Source organism: Scyliorhinus torazame, chromosome 15, assembly GCF_047496885.1.
Source record: "Scyliorhinus torazame isolate Kashiwa2021f chromosome 15, sScyTor2.1, whole genome shotgun sequence".
Lineage (NCBI taxonomy): Eukaryota > Metazoa > Chordata > Chondrichthyes > Carcharhiniformes > Scyliorhinidae > Scyliorhinus > Scyliorhinus torazame.
In genome coordinates, this window is record NC_092721.1 from 78,253,449 (window position 1) to 78,274,168 (window position 20,720).

The 20,720-nt window shown below is 42.7% G+C and overlaps 1 protein-coding gene across 1 annotated transcript in view; it reads right to left on the reverse strand.

Moving 5' to 3' along the window:
* Positions 1-4,558: 4,558 nt before the first annotated feature.
* LOC140391630 (protein diaphanous homolog 3-like) overlaps positions 4,559-20,720 on the reverse strand; it is an 837,607-nt gene continuing 821,445 nt past the window's right edge. The window contains exon 28 of the mRNA XM_072476316.1: positions 4,559-6,630. Within this exon, the coding sequence (XP_072332417.1) occupies positions 6,371-6,630 (260 nt within the window). The 3' untranslated portion in view covers positions 4,559-6,370. The remainder of the gene's footprint in view (positions 6,631-20,720) is intronic.

A 20,720-nucleotide genomic window follows, 5' to 3' on the forward strand; every position in this document is an offset into this window, starting at 1 on the left:
CAATTATCCAGGTAGTGGAGTGTATTTAATCAACTGACTTGTGCCTTACAGATTGTGGATAGACTTTGGGAAGTCAGGACGCGAGTCTCTCACTGTGGAATTCCAAGCCTTTGATTTGCTCTTGTCGTCACAGTATTTATATACCTGGTTCATTAAAATTTTGGTCAAACCCCCAGGGTGTTGATGATGGGGGTTCATTGACGGTAATGCAGTTGAATGTTAAGGTGAGATAGTTCAATTCGCTCTTGCTGGTGGTGATCATTGCCTGGCAAATCTGTGGCATGAATGTTACTTGCCAATTAGCAGCACAAACCCGATTGTTGTCCAGGCCTTGCTGCATGCAAGCATGAAGAGCTTCAGTATGTGAAGAATTACGAACAATACTGAACACTGTGCAATCATCAATGACCATCCCACTTCTGACCTTAAGTTGGACGGAGGTCATTAATGAAGCGGTTAAGATGGTTGGGGCCAAGGACACCACGCTGCACGCTGGGGAACTCCTTCAGCACTGTCCTTGGACTGTGATGATTCATGTCCTGTCCAGGAGACAGGAAGGAAAATTTCTATACATCGACATCAGCCTGGTTACTTTATAAAGTGTTTCTCCAAAAATGAATAAAGGTTTTACCCTGACATGCCTGACTATCTGTAACTCATACCAGAGGAATTTCTAGCCTTCAGAAAATCAGCAGGGACCTCGTTATCATTAAATATACGCCAATGCCCCTGGTGACTGCAGAATAAAATTCCAAATAACTGCACCAACACCCTTTACATTTCAAGGCAGAGCTCTGGCCCATGGAAACTGGATGCCTGCAAAGGGCAAAAGGGACTCTGACTCATCCATTAAACATCTCAAGATTCTAGACCTGGAAAATTGCATCCTTTATCCAAAACCCAGGACAAGTGGGAAGTGTGCAACATGGACTCCCCAAAGCTGCGAGAACTTGTAAGATTGCTATGTGGAACTGAGCCCAGGCAATCTACCATTTGATCACAGGTAGTGACAAAAAGAGCTCTGTCCAGCTGTGTCCCCTAGTTATTATCCTTCATCTCTTACTGGTTCTTTCAACATTCCTGCGTGCCCAGATTATGAGATGTCGTTCAGGACTTAACCAGTTCAGTTGGTACTGGTGCTACCGAGATACTCTTGGTGATGACCACTGATATTCTTACCCAGAGTACATCTGTGTCCTTGCTCTGTGCCTCTTTCTAGTGATGTTCAACAGGGAGCAGTAATTCCTCAGCTGAAGGAAGGTGATAAGTGGTAATCAGCAGCTTTCCTTGATCATGTTTGATCTGAATTAATGAGAGTTCATGGGGAGGGCAGCACGGTGGTGCAGTGGTTAGCACTGCTGACTCATGGTGCCGAGGACCAGGATTCAATCGTGGCCCCGGGTCACTGTCCGTGTGGAGTTTGCCTATTCTCCCAGTGTCTGTGTGGGTCTCACCCCCACGACCCAAAAAGATGGGCAGGGTAGGTGGATTGGCCACGCTAAACTGCCCCTTAATTGGAAAAAAAAATGCGTACTCTAAATTTATTTTAAAAAAGAGTTCATGGGGTCCACAGTCAATGTTGAGGACTCCCAGGACCACTCCCTTCCAACTGTACATGACTGTCACCAAATCTGCTGGCTCTATCCTGATGTCTGCCAGGTAGCTGTTTCAATTTTGTCAGAAGTACCCAGATGTTAGTGGGGAGGACTTTGCAGGTTTGACTGGGCTAAACGCACCTTTGTTGTGAGATCAATGCCAGATGATCTATCCCGTCTCATTTGATTTTTCTTCAGACGTTTGATGCAACCAGGTGGCTTGCTAGGCCATTTCAGGTGGCAGTTAAGAGTCAACCACATTGCTGTGGGTCTGGGGTCACAGGTAGGCCAGACAGGGTAAGGATGAGAAAGTAGAGTTGGGGTTGAAGATTAGTAATGATCTTATTATAGGCAGAATTGAGGGGCCATAAAGCCTATCCCTGCTCCTATTTCATGTGTCTGTGCTCATGTTCTTTGGTAAGGTCACATCTGCTGTGCTGTGTACAGTTTTGGTTTGCTCACCTGAGAAAGGGTACTTCTCTTGGGCGCAATTGTTTCCTGGGATGAGGGGCTTGTCCCGAGAAGAGGTGAAATAGAACGGGTCTCTATTCTCTGGACTTTAGCAGAAGTAAAGGTGTCATTGAAACATATAAAATTAGCAGAAGACGTGCCAGGGTAGATGCTGTGAGAATTCTTCCAATAGCTAGGGAGTCTAGAATCACAGAATTTACAGTGCAGAAGGAGGCCATTCGGCCCATCGAGTCTGCACTGGGCTCTTAGAAAGAGCACCCTACCCAAGCCCACACCTCCACCCTATCCCCATTACCCAGTAACCCCACCTATCCCCATTACCCAGTAACCCCACCCAACACTAAGGGCAATTTTGGAACTAAGGACAATTTAGCATGACCAATCCACCTAACCCGCACATCTTTGGACTGTGGGAGGAAACCGGAGCTCCCCGGAGGAAACCCACGCACACACGGGGAGAATGTGCAGACTCCACACAGACAGTGACCCAAGCCAGGAATCGAACCTGGGACCCTGGAGCTGTGAAGCAATTGTGCTAACTACAATGCTACCGTGCTGCCCAAACTAGAGAACTAAGTGTCTTAGCTTCACAATAAGTAGTTGGTCAGTAAGGACTGTAACAAAGGGAAATTTCATCACTCGTTGAGCTGTGAATCATTTTGTAATCCTCTACTCCTCAGGGCTATGGTTGTACTGTCAATTAATGCATTTAAGACCGAGATTGCTTGATTTTGGGGCACTGAAGGAATCAAAGGATAAAGGGACAAAAGCAAGGGGAGCTATAGAAGTTCAGCCATGAACTTACTGAAAGGCAGAGATGATGCCAAGGGCTGCATAGCCGATTCCTGCTCTTATTTATGTTCTTCAATATCAGTATAAGTATCCTTTTAATGATATGATAATAGTTAATGACTTCCAAGCAACCCTCTTTTGTCTAAAAAGCGTATGCAAGTGTGGACTCTCACTCCTTCAGATTGCTCATTGCTTTGAGAACTTTTTAAAAAGTCAGTTTCTCGATTAGCATCTGATTTGGCATAAGTTCAGACTCTAATTCACCCTTATCAGACTGTTTATTTCTCCAGTTTTAAAACCAATTGAAGTGCTCTTAATTTTTGAAGTTAATAACTTCAGCGTTGGGCTTGGGTTTGAATGTGACTCTATTTATGACTGTTTGGAATCAAGAGGAAGTATGCCACTTGTTTGTCATGAAATGTTTTCTTCTAGAGTCTGTGGAAGTAACTGAGGAAACTGTGTCTCATTTAACAACCCTTAAAGCTGGGGTTGCAAAGGTGGGGTAACATGAGATGATTTGAATTCAATGGCCAATAGGATTGAATTTGGACCATTTCCAAATCGCTGAGTGCTGGATAGTGAGTTGTGGGGTAAAAGTTAGGGAATTGGTGCACTCGTTGGCAGTTTTACCATAGTTTCAATGGTATACTTTTTCTGAGACAGTTCATCATTACTTCAGAGGCAGAAGGAAACAGAGTTTGCCAGTGCTGTTAGCATTCAAGGAATCCTGGACCTTTGTGGATAGAGTATCCGAGCTGTCTTCAATGTTTTTTGTTAAATATAGACATTTTACTCAATAAATTCTGTTTAATTCACAAATACTAGTCTTTCATACGCTGTAGATCAAGCATTACTGAAGACCCTAGTTTTAAGAGTCAATAATTTGGACCTTAAAGTTTGTTTAAATTAAAAGGGTTTTATACCTCAAAACCCTACACCTTGCAATATACCTCTTTGCTCTGTCAGTTCCTATGTCTTCAGCAATACTGACAGTGCTCTAACCATGCATTAGGCTGTACCATGCCTAGTTACTCAAAACAGCACAAACATTTATCTGAAACTGTAGGTCACAACATGTATTAACTTTATAAAATTGAAATGCACAATTATAACTATGACTTTGTTTGCTATTAATGGCTGAAATAGTCTAACGCCATTGCAAATATCAAACTTATTTAACCAGAAGCAACCATGGGAGCAAAATTATATGTAATTGATCCTTAATGTAACTTGATGATTTGGATTTTTTGACAATGTATTCCTTCATGCAATGTGTGTATCACAGATTAAGCGAGTTCCAGGATTTTGACCTAGTGACAGCGAAAGAACGGCAATATAGTTCCAAGTGAGGATGGTGTGTGCCTTGGTTTGAATAACTGGAACTCAGGGTCATAGAATTTTACAGAACAGAAAGAGGCCCTTCAGCCCATCACATCTGCGCAGGTCATCAAACACCAATCCATTCTAATCCCATTTTCCAGCATTTAGTCCATAGCTTGGCATGCTGTATCATTTCAAGTGCGTACCTAAATACTTCTTAAATGTTGTGAGGGTTCCCACCTCTACCACCCTTTTGGGCAGTGAGTTCCAGATTCCTACCACCATCTGGGTGAAAATGTTTTTCCTCAAATCTCCCCTTAATCCAAAAACAATTCTGGTTTATGATTTTTTTGCAATCAATCTGTAAAAAGGAACAAATGTTTCTGTATAATTCACATTTTTATTATAGAAATATTTCAACCCTACAAAATATGCCTTGTTCCTTATTCTACGATTGAGAGACAGGAAATCAGAGCATCAGGTATCATTTTAAAATGCAACATACTTAACATTTTAGGTTGTTCCACAGTGACATTGATACAAATGTTATACATTGGACCTTTTTAATACATGCGTGAATATGTTGTAAGGCGTGTTTAGATAATATAAAATTTCCATGTGAAGTCATTTGTTTGGTAATGCCCATCTAACACAGAAAGAATCGCATAATTTCCCAGATAACGCACTAACATTTTTAAACAGATTTAAGTTATGAATTGATTTGCTGGTAATATTTACCAGTAAAATAATGAATGACCAGACAGAGTTTTATATATATATGGATGTGGTCCCATGTTAGTTCTGGTATATCAACTGCTCGTAAACAAACCCAAAGCCAAAATGGACTTTTATTCCTATCCCCCATGCATTATTTGATCAACAATTACTTTTTAAAAACCATTTACAAGGTATTTTGTTCCCATTAGCACCTTAAAAGTGGACGGTGGTGAAAACAGGATTAGTTGACAGTGGAGGGAGGGATGGGCAACATTCTGGGATGAGGAACAATACACTTGTTATGCAAAATAACAAGGGACATGAGAAGAAAATTAATTGGAATTCAGTCTGCATATGCATATGTACATGTAGCACAAAACTGAGAATGCTGTGAAAATATAGGCAACAAATTACCTTGTAAATATTATACGTTAAATTATAATTGATGCCAAAAGTGTTTATACAATGATGCTAAGCAACATCTTTCACTCTATCTGACTGGAGCACACGGAGGATAAAAGCCCTGGAAAAATCCAAAATAAACTTCTGTCCAACAATCAATCAATATAATAACGAATACAAAGAATGTATAATATGCACGTTTATGTACATACAGAAACTTTTTAGGGAAAACCACATAGTTTTAGAAATAATATATGCGGTTTATGTTTTAAAAAGCAGGTTATGATATTCTTTGGTACATAAGCAATTTTCTACTGTGCAATATTTGGTCAGCATACATTCCACTGGAGTAGAATTAGTATTGTGATAGTTTGGTAAGAAAATAAGATATATTTGGTACTGAGTTTCTATTGTTGAATGTTTGTTTCAGTACTGTTAAAAACACAAATTGCCTTCCATTGTAAATCAAAATGGTAGCAGTGTGAACAATAAAAATAATCTTATTCAATGGCAAAGACCAAGTTAGTTCCATATCTAATTTGCAGCTGTTATGAATTAAAATACATTGGCAAAGAATTCACTGTGGTGGTAGAATCAAAATTTTCTTTGTAGTGATGGTGTAGGAATTATTTAAAATAAGAAGCATCGGAGAAGTAGTCATACAAATAGTCTGATTTGAAACCCTGCTGATTTTCTGCAAAGGCACTGCATGTGTTACATTGTGAATTGAAAACTTTTGATGCATATATAACCTGATTTAGGGATAAGCTATTGTGTAAACAGCAAAGCAGAGGGAAGTCAATTTGGATAAGCAGATTTCCAATAGAAATGGGGCAAATAAATGCAGCACACAAAGCAGATTCTGGATTCCTGCTGCTTTGCTAGTATTGAGAAATAGCTTCTGTACCTTAACCTCATTTTTTTTGTTACAGGTTTATCTTTAAAATCACAAAGTGCTTCTCCCAATTCTTTGGAAATTTGCATCCAATAGTATTCACTGGAATATGTTAAAACAGCTTTAACATTTCTGCAGCTTGTAAGTATTGGGTTAGACCTCCATGTTAACCTCGAACCTACAGAGCACGTAACCTAGCCAGTAGCGCTTCTACTTCAGGAACAGCATCACCCTCAGGTGTGGAAATAACAGTTCCCATCTCCTTCTCCCTTACGTCCAGAACAGCATGCCCCTCTCTTTTCCTGACAGCTTTACTCCTTGTAGTAAATGAATGAGCCTCTGTTTCATAACTGAGTTCCTTGCCACTTGGAATTCTTGCTGCACTCAAGTGGATATTCTGGCCAGAACGTGACCTTTCCAGTTGTGCCTTCTGATTTTCTGCAGTGGGAAAAAATATATGAAGGGGAATTAAGTTGCAGAATAGAAGTTGAGTAGGCTTTGAAAATTAACTGTGTAAAGAAATTTGGGGCAAACAGTATGCAGGTAGCAGGGATGTAAAGTAAAGTTGACAGAAATTACAGGAAATGTCACTTGGGCAAAGAGGCACATAAATATTACCAGTTAAGCAGAGGATTGATGGCATAAACCTGATGCTCCCAATTTAGAAATCATGTTTTTCCCCTTTAGCAAATTTTGCTCTGGGGGGAATGATGCCAGTGAAAGAGAATGCATCTTTAATAAACTGATTAGCATTTACATGTCAAGTAAGGCAGGTAGGATGAACACAATAAAGAAGTGAGAGCACCAACTGCCATTAATACAACAAAACCTTTCCGTTTTCAAACTGCTATGCTTTGAGTCTTATCTCAAATCTTTAAATCTTAGAGGTACAGCAAAAGCACAAATTAATTTTCAAACACAATCTATTTTCCATCAATCTGATATCTTTGCTGCATGTTACTAATAAATGACAGTGATCTTGACTTATCACACCTGCTGTAGTAGTCAGCTGTACAGTCAATTATTAAATGGCTTTGGCTGATAGGAGCAAGAGGCAGAAATGTTATCAGCCAGGTTGCAGACATCTAGCAAACATTATGAATTATCCTCTCCCACATCTTCAACTATAAAAAAGAGACACTCCATATTCATGTAACCTTGAGCAAAGCCTCAACAAACTTGACATGACATTTAAAGTTTTTGGTTATTCGTTGAAAGATGTTCTATCATCCAAACAGTAATGACTTTGGAACAGAAGCAGTCACTCATGACTGTGTGTTTTATGTGAAAGCTGAAAATTCCTACAGAAAACAGCTTGTAGTTTAAAAGGCTTCTGCTGAAGATATTTACTGCACTGTCATTTCATGACCAGGGGGCTCACGGTGATGGATGAGTACTTTACACAGTAGCTTGGACAATCTCAGCAAACCTCTGTAGTATGATCACCTTTAGACCAGAGGCAAGAAAATAAATGTTTTTTCCCAAACCTAGTGGCTTTGCTGGCTATCAGCATTTTAGAACTAGTTTTTGAGAAACGGTATTAGCCAGTAGGGGTGACATGATATATTGGTCTGTGATGTTTGTTGTCTGCCAGTATATCGTAGCAAAGCTCCACCCACAACCTTAATAATAGTCCGCCTCTTTGCATTGAGGCAGGAAGGAAATGCAAACTATTTGTACACACTAATATATTCAAGTTTACTGACCCCTGACTTTGAGTATTTAATGTCAGTTTGTATATCTGGAGTTCTTTTGAGGCACCTCCTGTTTGATTTATCTTAAACAGTTTTGTCGAAAAAAACAAGTTCGTGAAAATATTGAGGCATTGATACCAACACTTCAAAATGTCTGTAAAGTAGCCAGCTGGACATTGATTATATATTTTTTTAAATCAAGGTTTCCATTTTGCATTCTGAATATTATTTAATTCCAGAACAACACAATGTTTTAGACTAGATTTTCATGGATTTGGGCAACCTCTATGGACCTTAAAGATGGTGAGCAAGTCCTGGGTGCAGACGTCCCGCTTCTATTTCCAACAGGTCCAATTATTGCCAATAGTGGAAAGGGGGCAGGGTGTGATTCACACAGGAGAAAAACCTGAACTCAGCAGTCATTTGAACTCAGTTTCAACATTCCCCATTTTGGCCTTAACCGACAGTGTGAGTCACGAAGTGATGGAGTAGATGTAAATGCTCTTGAAGGGTGAAGAAGATCTCTATAACTGTCATGACTTTTAGGATGTCTTTTAAATCCCCTGCTCTATAAGTTTTGAAAACATAACAGCTTTCAACTGTCACTAAAAGTTAAAGATAATCTCTGCAGGACTACTCTGACTGACAAGCCATCTATCGCAAGTTAGAAAAAGCAATAGCTGCTGATCGTGAAGCTTCAAGAGTTTTTTGTTGAGATTTCCCCAAGGGTTATCATTATGTCGCTATGAATGTTTCGCTGCATTTTAAAAGCTACAATTATAAGAGCAAGGGGTCTGGTTCACAGTTTGATTGACAGTTGTCTTTGCTGTGGGATCTGAATAGAAGTTTGTTTTTAAGAGAGATTAATCAATTTAAAAGCTTTGAATTGATTTTCTGAATGGGGAAAATTTGCTTTATCAAGTATGTAAAAGCTGCATTTGATTATTCAAAGTATTGCTTTCATCTTCATATAATTTCTGAGGTCTGCCCATTGTGGATACTTGTTGAGCAGCCATGGAGGCGCCAAGGAGGGGAGGGCCATGGGAGTATTGGTGGGGGTGCATGAGTTGGCATGGAGGGTATGCAGGCTATGGGAAGTGGGTGGGAAGTGGGTAGAAAGGTGAGGAGTGAAGGATAGAAGGCCTAATAATTTCTAAAATAACTAGTCTGAAGTCCCAGATAACCGAGTCAGACTTTCTAATCAGCCTGCCTTGGCATTCGCCCCATTCCATGTTCTGCTTCCAGGGCTGGTGGGCCCAACTCTATCTTGCACCCAACCTTTTCCCGTCGAAGAAAAACAATATGCATTTTGGTTATCCATAGAATCCCCACAATGCAGAGGGAGACCATTTAGCCCATCGAGACTGCACCAACGCTCTGAAAGACCACTTTACCTAGGCTCACTCCCCCACCCTATCCCCGTGCATTGGTAATGGCCAATCCATCTAACCTGCATATCTTTGGACTGTGCAAGGAAACCGAAGCACCCAGCATAAATCTACACAGACACGGGGAGAATGTGCAAACTCCACACAGTCACCCGAGGCCAGAATCGAATCCGGTCCCTGGTGCTGTGAGGCAACAGTGCTAGCCACTGTGCCAACCCGGTTACCTTTTTACTGAGACGAGTCCGGCAAGTAGAGACATTTCCTGACCCGAGCTACCCACCTTCATAGCCAAAATCCAGACCTTTGTCTCAAGAGTTATTCGGAACTGAATCAGAACACTGTAATTTTCCAAGCAGCAAAATGTTAGCAGAAAGAAATAACAGAAATGACCTTATGAAATGGCACATGGCATGTGATGGAGGAAGAACAAAATAACAGTACATTGTTCGCTTCTACAATTCATGCACAGAATGCTAATTATTGGAAATGAGGAGATTGCGTAAAATCTATTTCAATTTCTCTTCACATATTACATGCTGATTGTTCAGACTGGCATGGATTTTGCCTCGACCAACATTCGATATTAAAAAGAAAGGTTAGGTATCATCAAGGGATGTTAATTATGCAAAAGCAAGTAAAACGAGTTTGATCAGAAACAGATAGGAAGCTTTTATTTCTCTCCGACAGCTGAGGTTAGAAAAACATTTATGTTAATACTGGAGCATCTGCTGATTACATCTGAAGCTGTGGGATACCGACATTAAATCACTGAACCATTTTGGCAGCTTCTAGGTTCTTTGGCTCTACAGGGGCCTCATTTCACTGGTAATTTGAAAAGAATTTCACCAAAGTTTGATAGATGGCCAAAAAACTTCATCATAGGAAGTTATTTTTGATTGTTTAAATATCACATGACAATTAAAATAAGGCATTTTAAACCAACCATAAGTAATCACCGGATTCCATTCCTCATAAATTGTAGTGCTTTACAAGTGTGTGGAATATTAAAACCTTAGGTTTTTAAAAGCTGTAATAGCCATTTTGTTGGTAGCTACATTTATTTTTATGACGTGTTTGCGTCAAGTAATTTCAACATTGCTTTGAAAAGGGCCGTTTCTCAGCATTTTACTGATCAGCTGTTTTTGGGAGAGGCTTGTGACATCAGAGGAAGTTGAAATCCACAGGCACTTTCACTTTCAAAAGAATAGAACTGAATTTGGCATTGCAGTTATCATTTTAATGGTTGCTTTCATATGCTTAACACTGTGGGGAAGCATGGTTGAGACCTGCAGACAAAGTTTTATACTAATCAACAGTGGAAATATGAATTTAAAGCTGAAAGGTTAAACAGGCAATGTTCACTGATGTAACTTTTTAATATACTAGATATAGAAAACCAAGTCCAAAATAGGATTTTTATTTTACAGCTTTTGCACTGAGGCAAAGCAGTTTTGGACATGCATCAGTGAGAAAACATGAGTGTAACTTGGAAATTAGGCTGGTTATCTGCCTTCTGATTTCACTGAAGCCAAGCCACATGAAATCTGTTCCAGCGCATTGTCACACCGCCTGGACTTCACATGGAATTGGTGTATACTTCCAACCTTGTGTGAAGCCAACTTTAACAAGTGCTCCAGCTGGCCAACTGGACCCATCAGGAGTTTTTTAAACTTGGTATGATCTTTGTTTAATGTTTAGAATTTACCATATTTCAATGGTCATGTTCCTTAACAATAAAAATAAATATTTGATAAAATATCACTCTCATTTCGGGCATTCGAAGAATTAAGTAAATATGAGTTATACGGAGAGATTGGACAGGCTAGGACTGTTTTTTTTGGAGCGCAAGAGACTGAGGGGTGATCTTATAGAGGTGTATAAGATCATGAGAGACATGGATAGGGTGAATGCACTCAGTCTTTTTCCCAGGATTGGGGAATTGAGAACTGAAGGGCATAGGTTTAAGTTAAGGGGGGAAAGAATTAATGGGAACCTGAAGAGCAACTTTTTTTACACAGAGGGTGGTACCTATGTGGAATGAGCTGCCGGAGGAAGTGGTTGAGGCAGGGACATTGACAACATTTGAAAGGTATTTGGACAGATACATGGATAGGAAAGGTTTGGAAGGATAAGGGCCAAATGCAGGCAAATGGGGTTAGCTTAGATGGGTTTTTTGGTTGGCATGGACCAGTTTGGGCTGAGGGCCTGTCTCCGTGCCGTAGATTCTATGATCTATGTTAATTAAATATGCATTCAATGGAAACTGAAGTAAAATACTTGCAGGATATCTGAGAGTATGCTCTCTTATGGGTTGTGCAAGTAGTTGTTTGGAAGTATTATCCAATATATCCACTAATATCTGGCTATCTATTATTTGCCTCAGCTAGCTCACAAATAACATGTAGGCAATAGTCTGAATGTATTTTGATATGTGATGAGCAAAACAGAACCAGCAAACAATTCACAGTACAGAAAGCGCCCCTGCAAATGAAAAGCCACACATTTTCATTTATTACCTGCAGTAGCTTTGAGGTTTTAATGCAAACCTAAAATACGTATTTTTCCCAGTTCTTGACATTTTATGAATCGCAGAAACTAAGCAGCTGCCACAAAGGGCTAATGCATATACAGCCAATAATCAATAACCTAAGGAGCATGCACATTTATGTCAATTTAGGTTTTGTTGGCATCTGTGTTTATTGACGGAACAAGTGATCAGGCATAATCTAATAGTGAAGAAGCAATATCTCAATGAGAAAAACTGTTTCGACACATTTGACAGTTTTAAATTACTGAGGGGGCAAGTTAAAATTTAAGTGTAGAGTGTTAAACTGCAACATGTTCACCATGAGATGATTCAATACTGATGCTTCCTGGCATGCTTAGCTTTATTTCAAGGAACTTAAGTCATGTGAGAAGAAATCATATTACTGTTCAAATAAAATTACAAACCGTGTTCTTAATGTATTCTAATAGGCAGCCAAATGGGATGTGTGGGGCCTAATGCATTTTTATTTTTAAAGGAATTCTTTATTATCAGAGATGCAGCATGTATTATGTTATGTATTGTATTTGCAATGCAGCTATTGATCTCTGACTAGTAACTGGCAAGAATTACAGTGAGAGATCAACATTTTTATGCTGCTGGTTAGAACTTTGGTTCTCAAATTCATAGAGCATATTGTGCATGTGTGGTTGCATTTAATACCTCAGCAATTAAGATGCAGCATCTGTATTGCCTGAACATTTGAATTAATGGAAGTAGGTTTACACAGTTGTCCAGAAGGTCAAAGGTAGCATATGATTACTTTTCACACCATTTGTAGTTATACTCCTAGCAGTGCCAAGCCACAGTGTTGTGAGACTGCTCCCTTCAGGGTATCTTGCACTGCTTCTCGCCCAATCACATGTGGTTCCAATTCAAGATTTACACCGCAGGAGTCATTTTAAAATGCTGGCTGTGCATTTCTTGCCTGAAAATGGGTGTGGAGAAAAACTGATGGACAGATTAACATCCATTTGGCAGAGGTGAAGTTAGCAAAGCAGCTACCTGAAGCCAGCTTCAGGAATCACTTTTAGGTTTGAGTATTAACTAAATGTAGCCGGTGAGCTGTAGTAATCAAATGGATGCTCTGCTGCAGATCAAAGGCTTTGAGAAGGAAGAGAATCTCGACACTGAATCAGCTGCTGGGTCCAGAGGATGGAGGTGATCCCAGGTTGGGTGCAGGGCATGCTATTTTTGTGCATCAAAAGAAGTTTCCATGCTTCACATGGCTCCACAAAAGAAAGGATTAAAACATTTGTGGCTCCTTTGGGGACCAGTCACCAGTGTTACTTTACAGATTGCTGGCTCTTCTGCTGATAGACTGGGTCTCCTGCTTCTCCATGTTAATACCAACATGTGGCATCATTGGACACTAGGGCCAGAATGATATGTTCCTTGGGCAGGCGCTTGCCTGACCCAGAAGTGTGTGAAATCGCATGAGAAGGCGTCAGGTACATATCTCAACGTCATCATGCACCCACGCAATATTTTGGTCAGCGGTTGCGCACAAGAGTCAGACGTGTGCCCACTAACAATCAAGCAGGCAATTTAGCCTGTTAAGGGGCCAATTGAAAGCAATTTTACATGGACCTTCTGCTTTTATGGTTGGTGGGTGGGTCGATTAGCCAGGAAGCCTTTATGTTTTAGCTGCAACCTTTATCGAGGGTGGGCTGAACTGTCCAGGCTGAAATAAAATTTAAAAGGTGTCTGGGGACTGAGGTTTGTGCTTGAATGTGCTTCCTAGACACTGCAGCATTTTTCCATCGGAATTTATTTTGTGCAGGTCTGTAGCACTCCATGACAGCTCTGGAGAAGCTGTTCACATGAGGGAGCCCATGAGAAGTGCCAGCCTGCACCCTCCCTTTTATTGATACTAGCCCTCTTCCCATCCCCACCAACAGTGCTCAGCCTTTCCCAGTACATGTTTCACGCTGCTGCCCATTAATTGGCCAGCCAGCGCAAAATTGCATTCTGGGGCTGACTGTGGCAGGAAACATGTTTTTTGTCCACTTCCAGACCCACTGAGTGTGCGTGCCCGACGAGTGAAAAATTCTGTCCTGGAGTAGATTTTAAGAAGGCAGGTGATTGTAAAGAAAAGAACTAGGGATTTGTCTTTGTTCTCCAGAATGATCTGGGAGCACTGGAAGGTTTGGCAGAAGAGTGAGGTCCAATACCACTTGATGTGGTCCAGCTCGATCTGGTGATACATGGTTAAACCAGTTGTGCACCAGACTGACTCAAGTGTGTAAGCCTTGAGGAAGCAATGATGAGTGCCATACGACGGGAAGGAGCCAAGATAGGAGACAGTGGAGGTTTTGCTGTGGTCAGGAAAATCAGAAGTCGAGGTGGATGAGTGGTTGATCTTTGGAAGTATTGTGGCGATTGGAGATTTTCAAGACCAAACAGTCAGGAGTTTGAAAGTACAACTGTAAGTGACCTGAGGTAGCTTTTTGCTGGGATATTGTTGAAAAGGGGTAATGAACAATACATGAAAACGACTGTTGATCATGACCGAGGGGGGTGGTCGAAGTAGCCCAGGAGATGGAAAGAAGGAGGTTGTGAATATAAGACCATGAGACACGGGAACAGAATTAGGCCGCTTGGCCTATTGAGTCTGCTCAGCCATGATTGAATTGATATTTTTCTCATCCCCATTATCCTGCTTTCTCCCCATAACTCCTGATCCCCTTATTAATTAAGAACCAATCTCTCTCTGTTTTAAAGACACTCAGTGACTTGACTTGGCTCCATGGCCTTCTGCGGCAAAGAGTTCCACAGATTCACCACCCTCTGGCTGAAGAGATTCCGCCTCATCTCTGTTTTAAAGGATCCCTTTAGTCTGAGATTGTGCCCTCTGGTTCTAATTTTTCCAACTAGTGGAAACATCCTCTCCACGTCCACTCTATCCAGGCCTCGCAGTATCCTGTAAGTTTCAATAAGATCCCCCCCCCCCCTCATCCTTCAAAACGCCAACGAGTACAGACCCGAGCCCTCAACCGTTCCTCATACGACAAGCTCTTTATTCCAGGGATCATTCTTGTGAACCTCCTCTGGACCCTTTCCAAGGCCAGCACATTTTTCCATAGATACGGGGCCTAAAACTGCTCACAATACTCCAACTGGGGTCTGACCAGAGCCTTATACAGCCTCAAAAGTATATCCCTGCTCTTGTAGTTTAGCCCTCTCGACATGAATGCTAACATTGCATTTGCCTTTCTAACTGCCGGCTTAACCTTCAGAGAATCTTGAACAATGCTTATGAAATCAGAAGCTTCTGATTTCCTAAGCATTTTCCCATATAGAAAATAGTCCATTCCTCCTCCCAAAGTGCATAACCTCACACTTTTCCACACTGTATGCCATCTGCCATCTTCTGCCCACTCTCCTAGCCTATCCAGGTCCTTCTGCAGCCCCTCCTGTTTCCTCAATACTACCTGTCCTTCTACATATCTTTTTGCGTTAAGCATTTATATACAGCAAGAGTTGAGTTTGTAGAATATAGGGATTGCTCATCAGAAGGCAGTGATATGTACTTCAAAAGCACCCTTTATGAGAATGCTAGGAGGGAGACAGAGGATGGCCAAAGGTTTATTCAAAAGTGAATCAAGCCTGCAGCAAAGCAGAGGGATAACTACAGAGTACAATGCCATTCTCTGTGCAAATATTCAAAGTGGGATCTGTGCATGCTATCTTTAGCAAGTGGTGGCATAAGAAAATTATGCATCCATTGCTCCCCAACAAAGAGGCCTCCAGGCCAATCAATTATTTCAAAATAAATGCTTTCAACATTGGACTTTAGACCTTAGGAAATCATTTCAAGAGATTAGTGGGTAGTTGTTCCAGGGCAAGAAGCATGGCTAGAGTCAGCCTTTACAATGCCACCCTCTCTCCTGATACCTGTTTATATCGCTATGAATATATTCACTAAACATGACCAGACTGCAAATACACCTGCAAAAGGTTCCTCTTGGGATTCAGACAATCTGAGACAAATGCCAGTTTGCGCAGTCCTCTGGTTCTTCATCTTTTTTTTTTTCCTGGCTTACTCCTCGTTGTTGGCCTCGAACAGGTTTTGGAACAGGCCGACGAACTGCCCTCAAGTATCCAGGAAGCCTTCCTCTGACCCTCGGATGTCGTACTTAATCTTATCCAGTTGGAGAAATTCTGAGAGGTCAGCGAGCCAGTCTGCAGCTTTGGGTGGTGCTGCCGATCGCCAGCCGAGCAGGATTCTCCGGTGTGCGATTAGGGAAGCGAAAGCAAGGGCTTTGGCCCCCTTCCCCATGTGTAGCTCTGGCTGCTCCGATACCCCGAAGATTGCCACTATTGGGCATGGCTTCACCCTCACCCCCACAACTTTGGACATTGCCTCGGAGAAGGCTGCCCAGAACCCAGCAAGCTTGGGGCAAGCCCAAAACATGTGGGTGTGGGTGGCCGGGCCCCTCTGGCACCGCTCACATTTGTCCTCCACCTCCAGGAAGAACTTGCTCATTCGGGCTCTGGTCAGGTGAGCTCTGTGCACCACTTTGAACTGCATTAGGCTTAGCCTTGCGCAGGAGGAGGTGGAGTTCACCCTGTTGGTCAGTGCTTCGCTCCAGGGTCCCCATCCTACCTCTGTCCCCAGTTCGTCCTCTCACTTTTGTCTGGTCCCGTCCAGTGGTGTTCGAGCTCTGTCCAGTAGCTGTCTGTATATTTTCCCACATAGTCCCCCTTCTCGCTGCTTGCGCCTATCAGGTCCTCTAGTAGTGTGCTTTCCGGGGCCCCGGGGTACCATACTGTCTCTTTGCGGAGGAAGTGCTTTATTTGGAGGTTTCTCAATTCCTGTCCTCTTGCTAGTTTCCACTTCCTCGTCAGTTCATCCAGTGTCGCCAGTCTGCGCCCCACGTAGAAGTCCCCGACCGTCAGTGTGCCCCCGTCCCACCTCCATCTTTTGAAGGTGGTATCTAGCATGGCTGGGGGGAATCTGTGATTGCCGCAGATGGGGGCCATAAGGGAAATTTTGGTTATCCCGAAGTGCCATCTCAACTAGGTCCACGTTCTCAGCGTGGTCGCTACCACTGGGCTCGTTGTGTACCTTGTTGAGGAGGATGGGAGTGCTGCTATGGCCAGGGCCCGGAGGGTTGTTCCTTTACAGGATGCCTCCTCCATTTGTACCCAATCTGTGTCGGGTTCTTGTACCCATCCCCTCACTTTTTCTGCCGTTGCTGCCCAGTGGTAGTATTGTAGGTTCAGTAGAGCCAGGCCCCCTCTGACTTTCCCTCCTTGCAGTGTCGGCTTGGGAATTCTCGGGTTCTTGCCCCCCCACACAAACGCCATGATTAGCCTGTCTATGTTTTGAAAAAAGGCCTTGGGGATTAAGATTGGGACGGATCTAAACAGGAAAAGGAACCTTGGCAGTACGTTCATCTTGATCATCTGCACTCTTCCTGCACCACCGTTGAAGGTCTTTTCTTACTTCCTCCACCAGGCTGGTCAGGTTCCACTTGTGGATCTGTGTCCAGTTTTGCTTCCAGAAGATTGACGATACTACAGCACCACTATGCAGTACTTGGCCCTCAGCTTGCACCTCAGTGAAGCACCCAGATAAATTTAACAGTACAAGATAGTCACCAGGAGTAGCCCAGTAAAATACGTTTTTGATATGAAATCCATTGTTCAAAATTATGTCTTTGTTTGTTTATGGGGATGCTTGAAATCCACTTTATGACTTTAAACAAATCTTTCAGCAGGCATTCTTCAACAAGCAGTGTGGTTATGCATACTCTGGTAAAAGGGTACCTTTAGTTGGTTGTAGCGTTTGGTGGAGCCTCAATGAACATGGCTCACATTTCCTTTTTATCCTTCCCTTGTGTGTCTCTATTAAAAGAGCATATATGGAATGTCACAGCGCATTCCATCGTAAGGGGATCTTAATAAAAGGCTGGAAGCAAATGAATGTCCTGCCTGGAGTAGCTGAGAGACCAATTGAACAACTGCTTTTCGGCAGCAAAATTTTAAAAATTACTTCAATCAAACCGAAATTTCAGACAAAAGTGATCACTCAATTCCTGGTTTGACAAGACATACAGGTAGCTGCTGTGTGTATCTTACAATGGGTGTAATTTTGATGCATCTGACCTACACCTCAAATTCCAATATCCGGCTGCAGCATTACCTTCATTGCAGAATTTCCTGCCCTTCATTTTTTAGTTTTGAAAACAATGGCCTGGATTTTTGCTCCCTAGATGGTGAACATTCGGGAGAATTCCCAGCTCCGCTACCCGGCCCTTTAAAAATTCCCAGTTGCGCATTGGACTTTCAGTCTGGGAGGGTGGGCTGAATTAGAAGTTGGGGCAGGTGACCCTGGAAGAACTGCGGAGACTGCTGTCGTGTTAATCACCCTGGGGTAACACGGACTGCAACTGGATGCAGTTGTACTTGAAAGTAGACTCCAAACTTTGGTGTTGGTTCAATACACTTTACTGAACTTGTTAAGCAGTGCACACAGTTCGCTGTGGGTTTGACACTCTACTAATCTAAGCGTGCTTGTTATAACTAACTAGACCAGACTAGCTCTGAGCCACATGTAGAAGGTGCGAACTGATATATACACCTTGACTGTCACTCCAGTTGTCACCAGTGGAAAGAGGCAGAGTGTTGATGCCTCATGTGTTTTATAGCGGGAGCCCACCTTCTAGTATTCTGCCTGGTGATTGGTTGTGTTCTGTTCTGTATGTTGATTGGCTGTACTAGGTGTCTGTCACTGCCTGTTTGTATCTCATTATGTGCATGAGTGCATATCATGACAACTGCTGAGTGCAGAGGTGAGCTCGGCAGAGGGTCTGCCTCGGGGATTGGGCACTGTATGCAAAAATTAAAAATACAGAATAAAACATTAAGCACCATTCGTACCCTCAAACTCCCACATGTTCCATCGATGCCACCTCATGCTCAATACCAGCCCAATTACTTCTCATGCCTTCCATGCCAATATGTATACTGTACCCACATTCCATGGCCCTCGCAGGGCAAGATCCAGATTAACATATTTAAATGAGTCATGAGGTTCATTTAAATACACCTTGGCAATGCCACCCAGGCACCCTGGCAGTTCCATCCTGGCAGCATGCCAGGCTGGTGGAAGCACTGCCAGAGTGCCAGGTTGGAAGTGCCATGGTGCCCGGTTGCCCGTGCCAGGGACTGGGTCCGGGGGTGCCCTGCCCTTAAGAGGTGGGGTGAGAAGGAACTCGAGGACCGCCTAAGAGGTATGTTGGGGGATCTGGAGGCCGCGATGGGGTTGAGTGATTGGGACGGCATTTAAAAAATGGCACCCCGATCTCTTCCTGCACCGACAAGCTCAGCTTATTTGTGCAGGAAGTGTGGCCTTGGTGAGGCGTTCCTTTGCAGAGGACCCCCCCAAAAAGTCTGTCCCATTTGATAGTTGGATAATTTGCGCCGAGAAACACCCCGCTATTCACACCCAAAGTGGGACTCTTTTTTCCGTTAAATTTTGCCCCCTCTCTCACACAAACTCTCTTTCACACAAACTCACTCACACATCTCTCACACACATTTCTCTCCCCACACCAGCAGCCAGTTCCCCCCCCCCCCCCACCAGCAGCCAGTGCCTCTCCCACCCACCAGCCAGAGTCTTTCCCCCCACCAGCAGCCCATTCCCCCCCCCCCCTAGCAGCCAGTTTATCTCCCCTAACCAGCAGCCAGTGTCTCTCCACCCACCAGCAGTCAGTTTTATTCCCACCAACAGCCAATTTCAATCCCTCCACCAGCAGCCAGTCTCCTCCCACTGCCCGATAGTTGCTCCCTTCCTCCTGCTTGGCAGCCACTCTATCCCTGCTTGGCAGCCACACCTCATTCCCCCTCACTGTGGCCACTCTATCCTGCCCCCTCACTCGGCAGCCACAATTCCCATGCCGTGTCGCTATGTTGACACTTCGCCGCCACTTTAATGCTACCTCTCCCATCCTGAAAGCCTCCCGCCCTCCCAGCAGACTCACCACTGCCGTTGCAACATATTTCTGGGCTTCAGAGTGAAAAAAGCTGCTCATCCAATTAGAGGCTGGTTCTCTCCCACACTTACTACTTATTGGTTCCCTAGTGATCCCAGCAACAGCAGATGTGGGGGAGAAATGGCCTGTGATTGGAGGGGCAGTTGTTTGAAAAATGCACAAATTCGCTTACTGACATTTTGAACATGGGTCCAAGGGTCGGATAGTGGCCTGCAGGTTGTGTGTGGGACAGCCCGGAAATAAGGGCTCATAACAATAAACATTTTCATTCAAGTGCTCTATCCCTTCCAACAACAAACATTGAAAGTCAAAGTCCCCTTTCGAAGAGTCTATAGCCACTTGTAGCTGTCAATCAAACTGAAATGTCAGATATTCTCCTATGATAATGGATAGTTGTGAAATCAGTCATGCAGCAGTAGTTCAGTAATGGAAGCCCTCAGGCTTATGTCAATAGATAGAGCAGGCAATTATTTTATTAACACTCCAGTCATTTTTTTTTTTACAAAGATTTAAAGGGCAGAACATTTAAATGCCTTGACAGCTTGGCAGCATCTTTTGACAGGTGCTTTTGACAAATTGACAGGTCTCTTTGACAGGTGTTTCTGACGGTTCTGACAGATGATTTTGACAGATCTGTTGACATTTCTTAGATTTTGGATCCAGGGATCATAAAATAGCTAATATAACACCTTTATTCAAGAAAGGAGGGGGGTAGAATGCAGGAAGCTAAATGCTAAATCTGTCATCGGGAAAATGCTAGAAACCATTATTAAGAAGGGTACAGCAGGATATTTAGATAATTACGATTTGATCAGGCAGCGCAAAAATAGTTTTGTGAAAGAGAAATCATGTTTGTAACAATTGTGTTAATAAATCTTTTGACAAAGTAATATTCAAG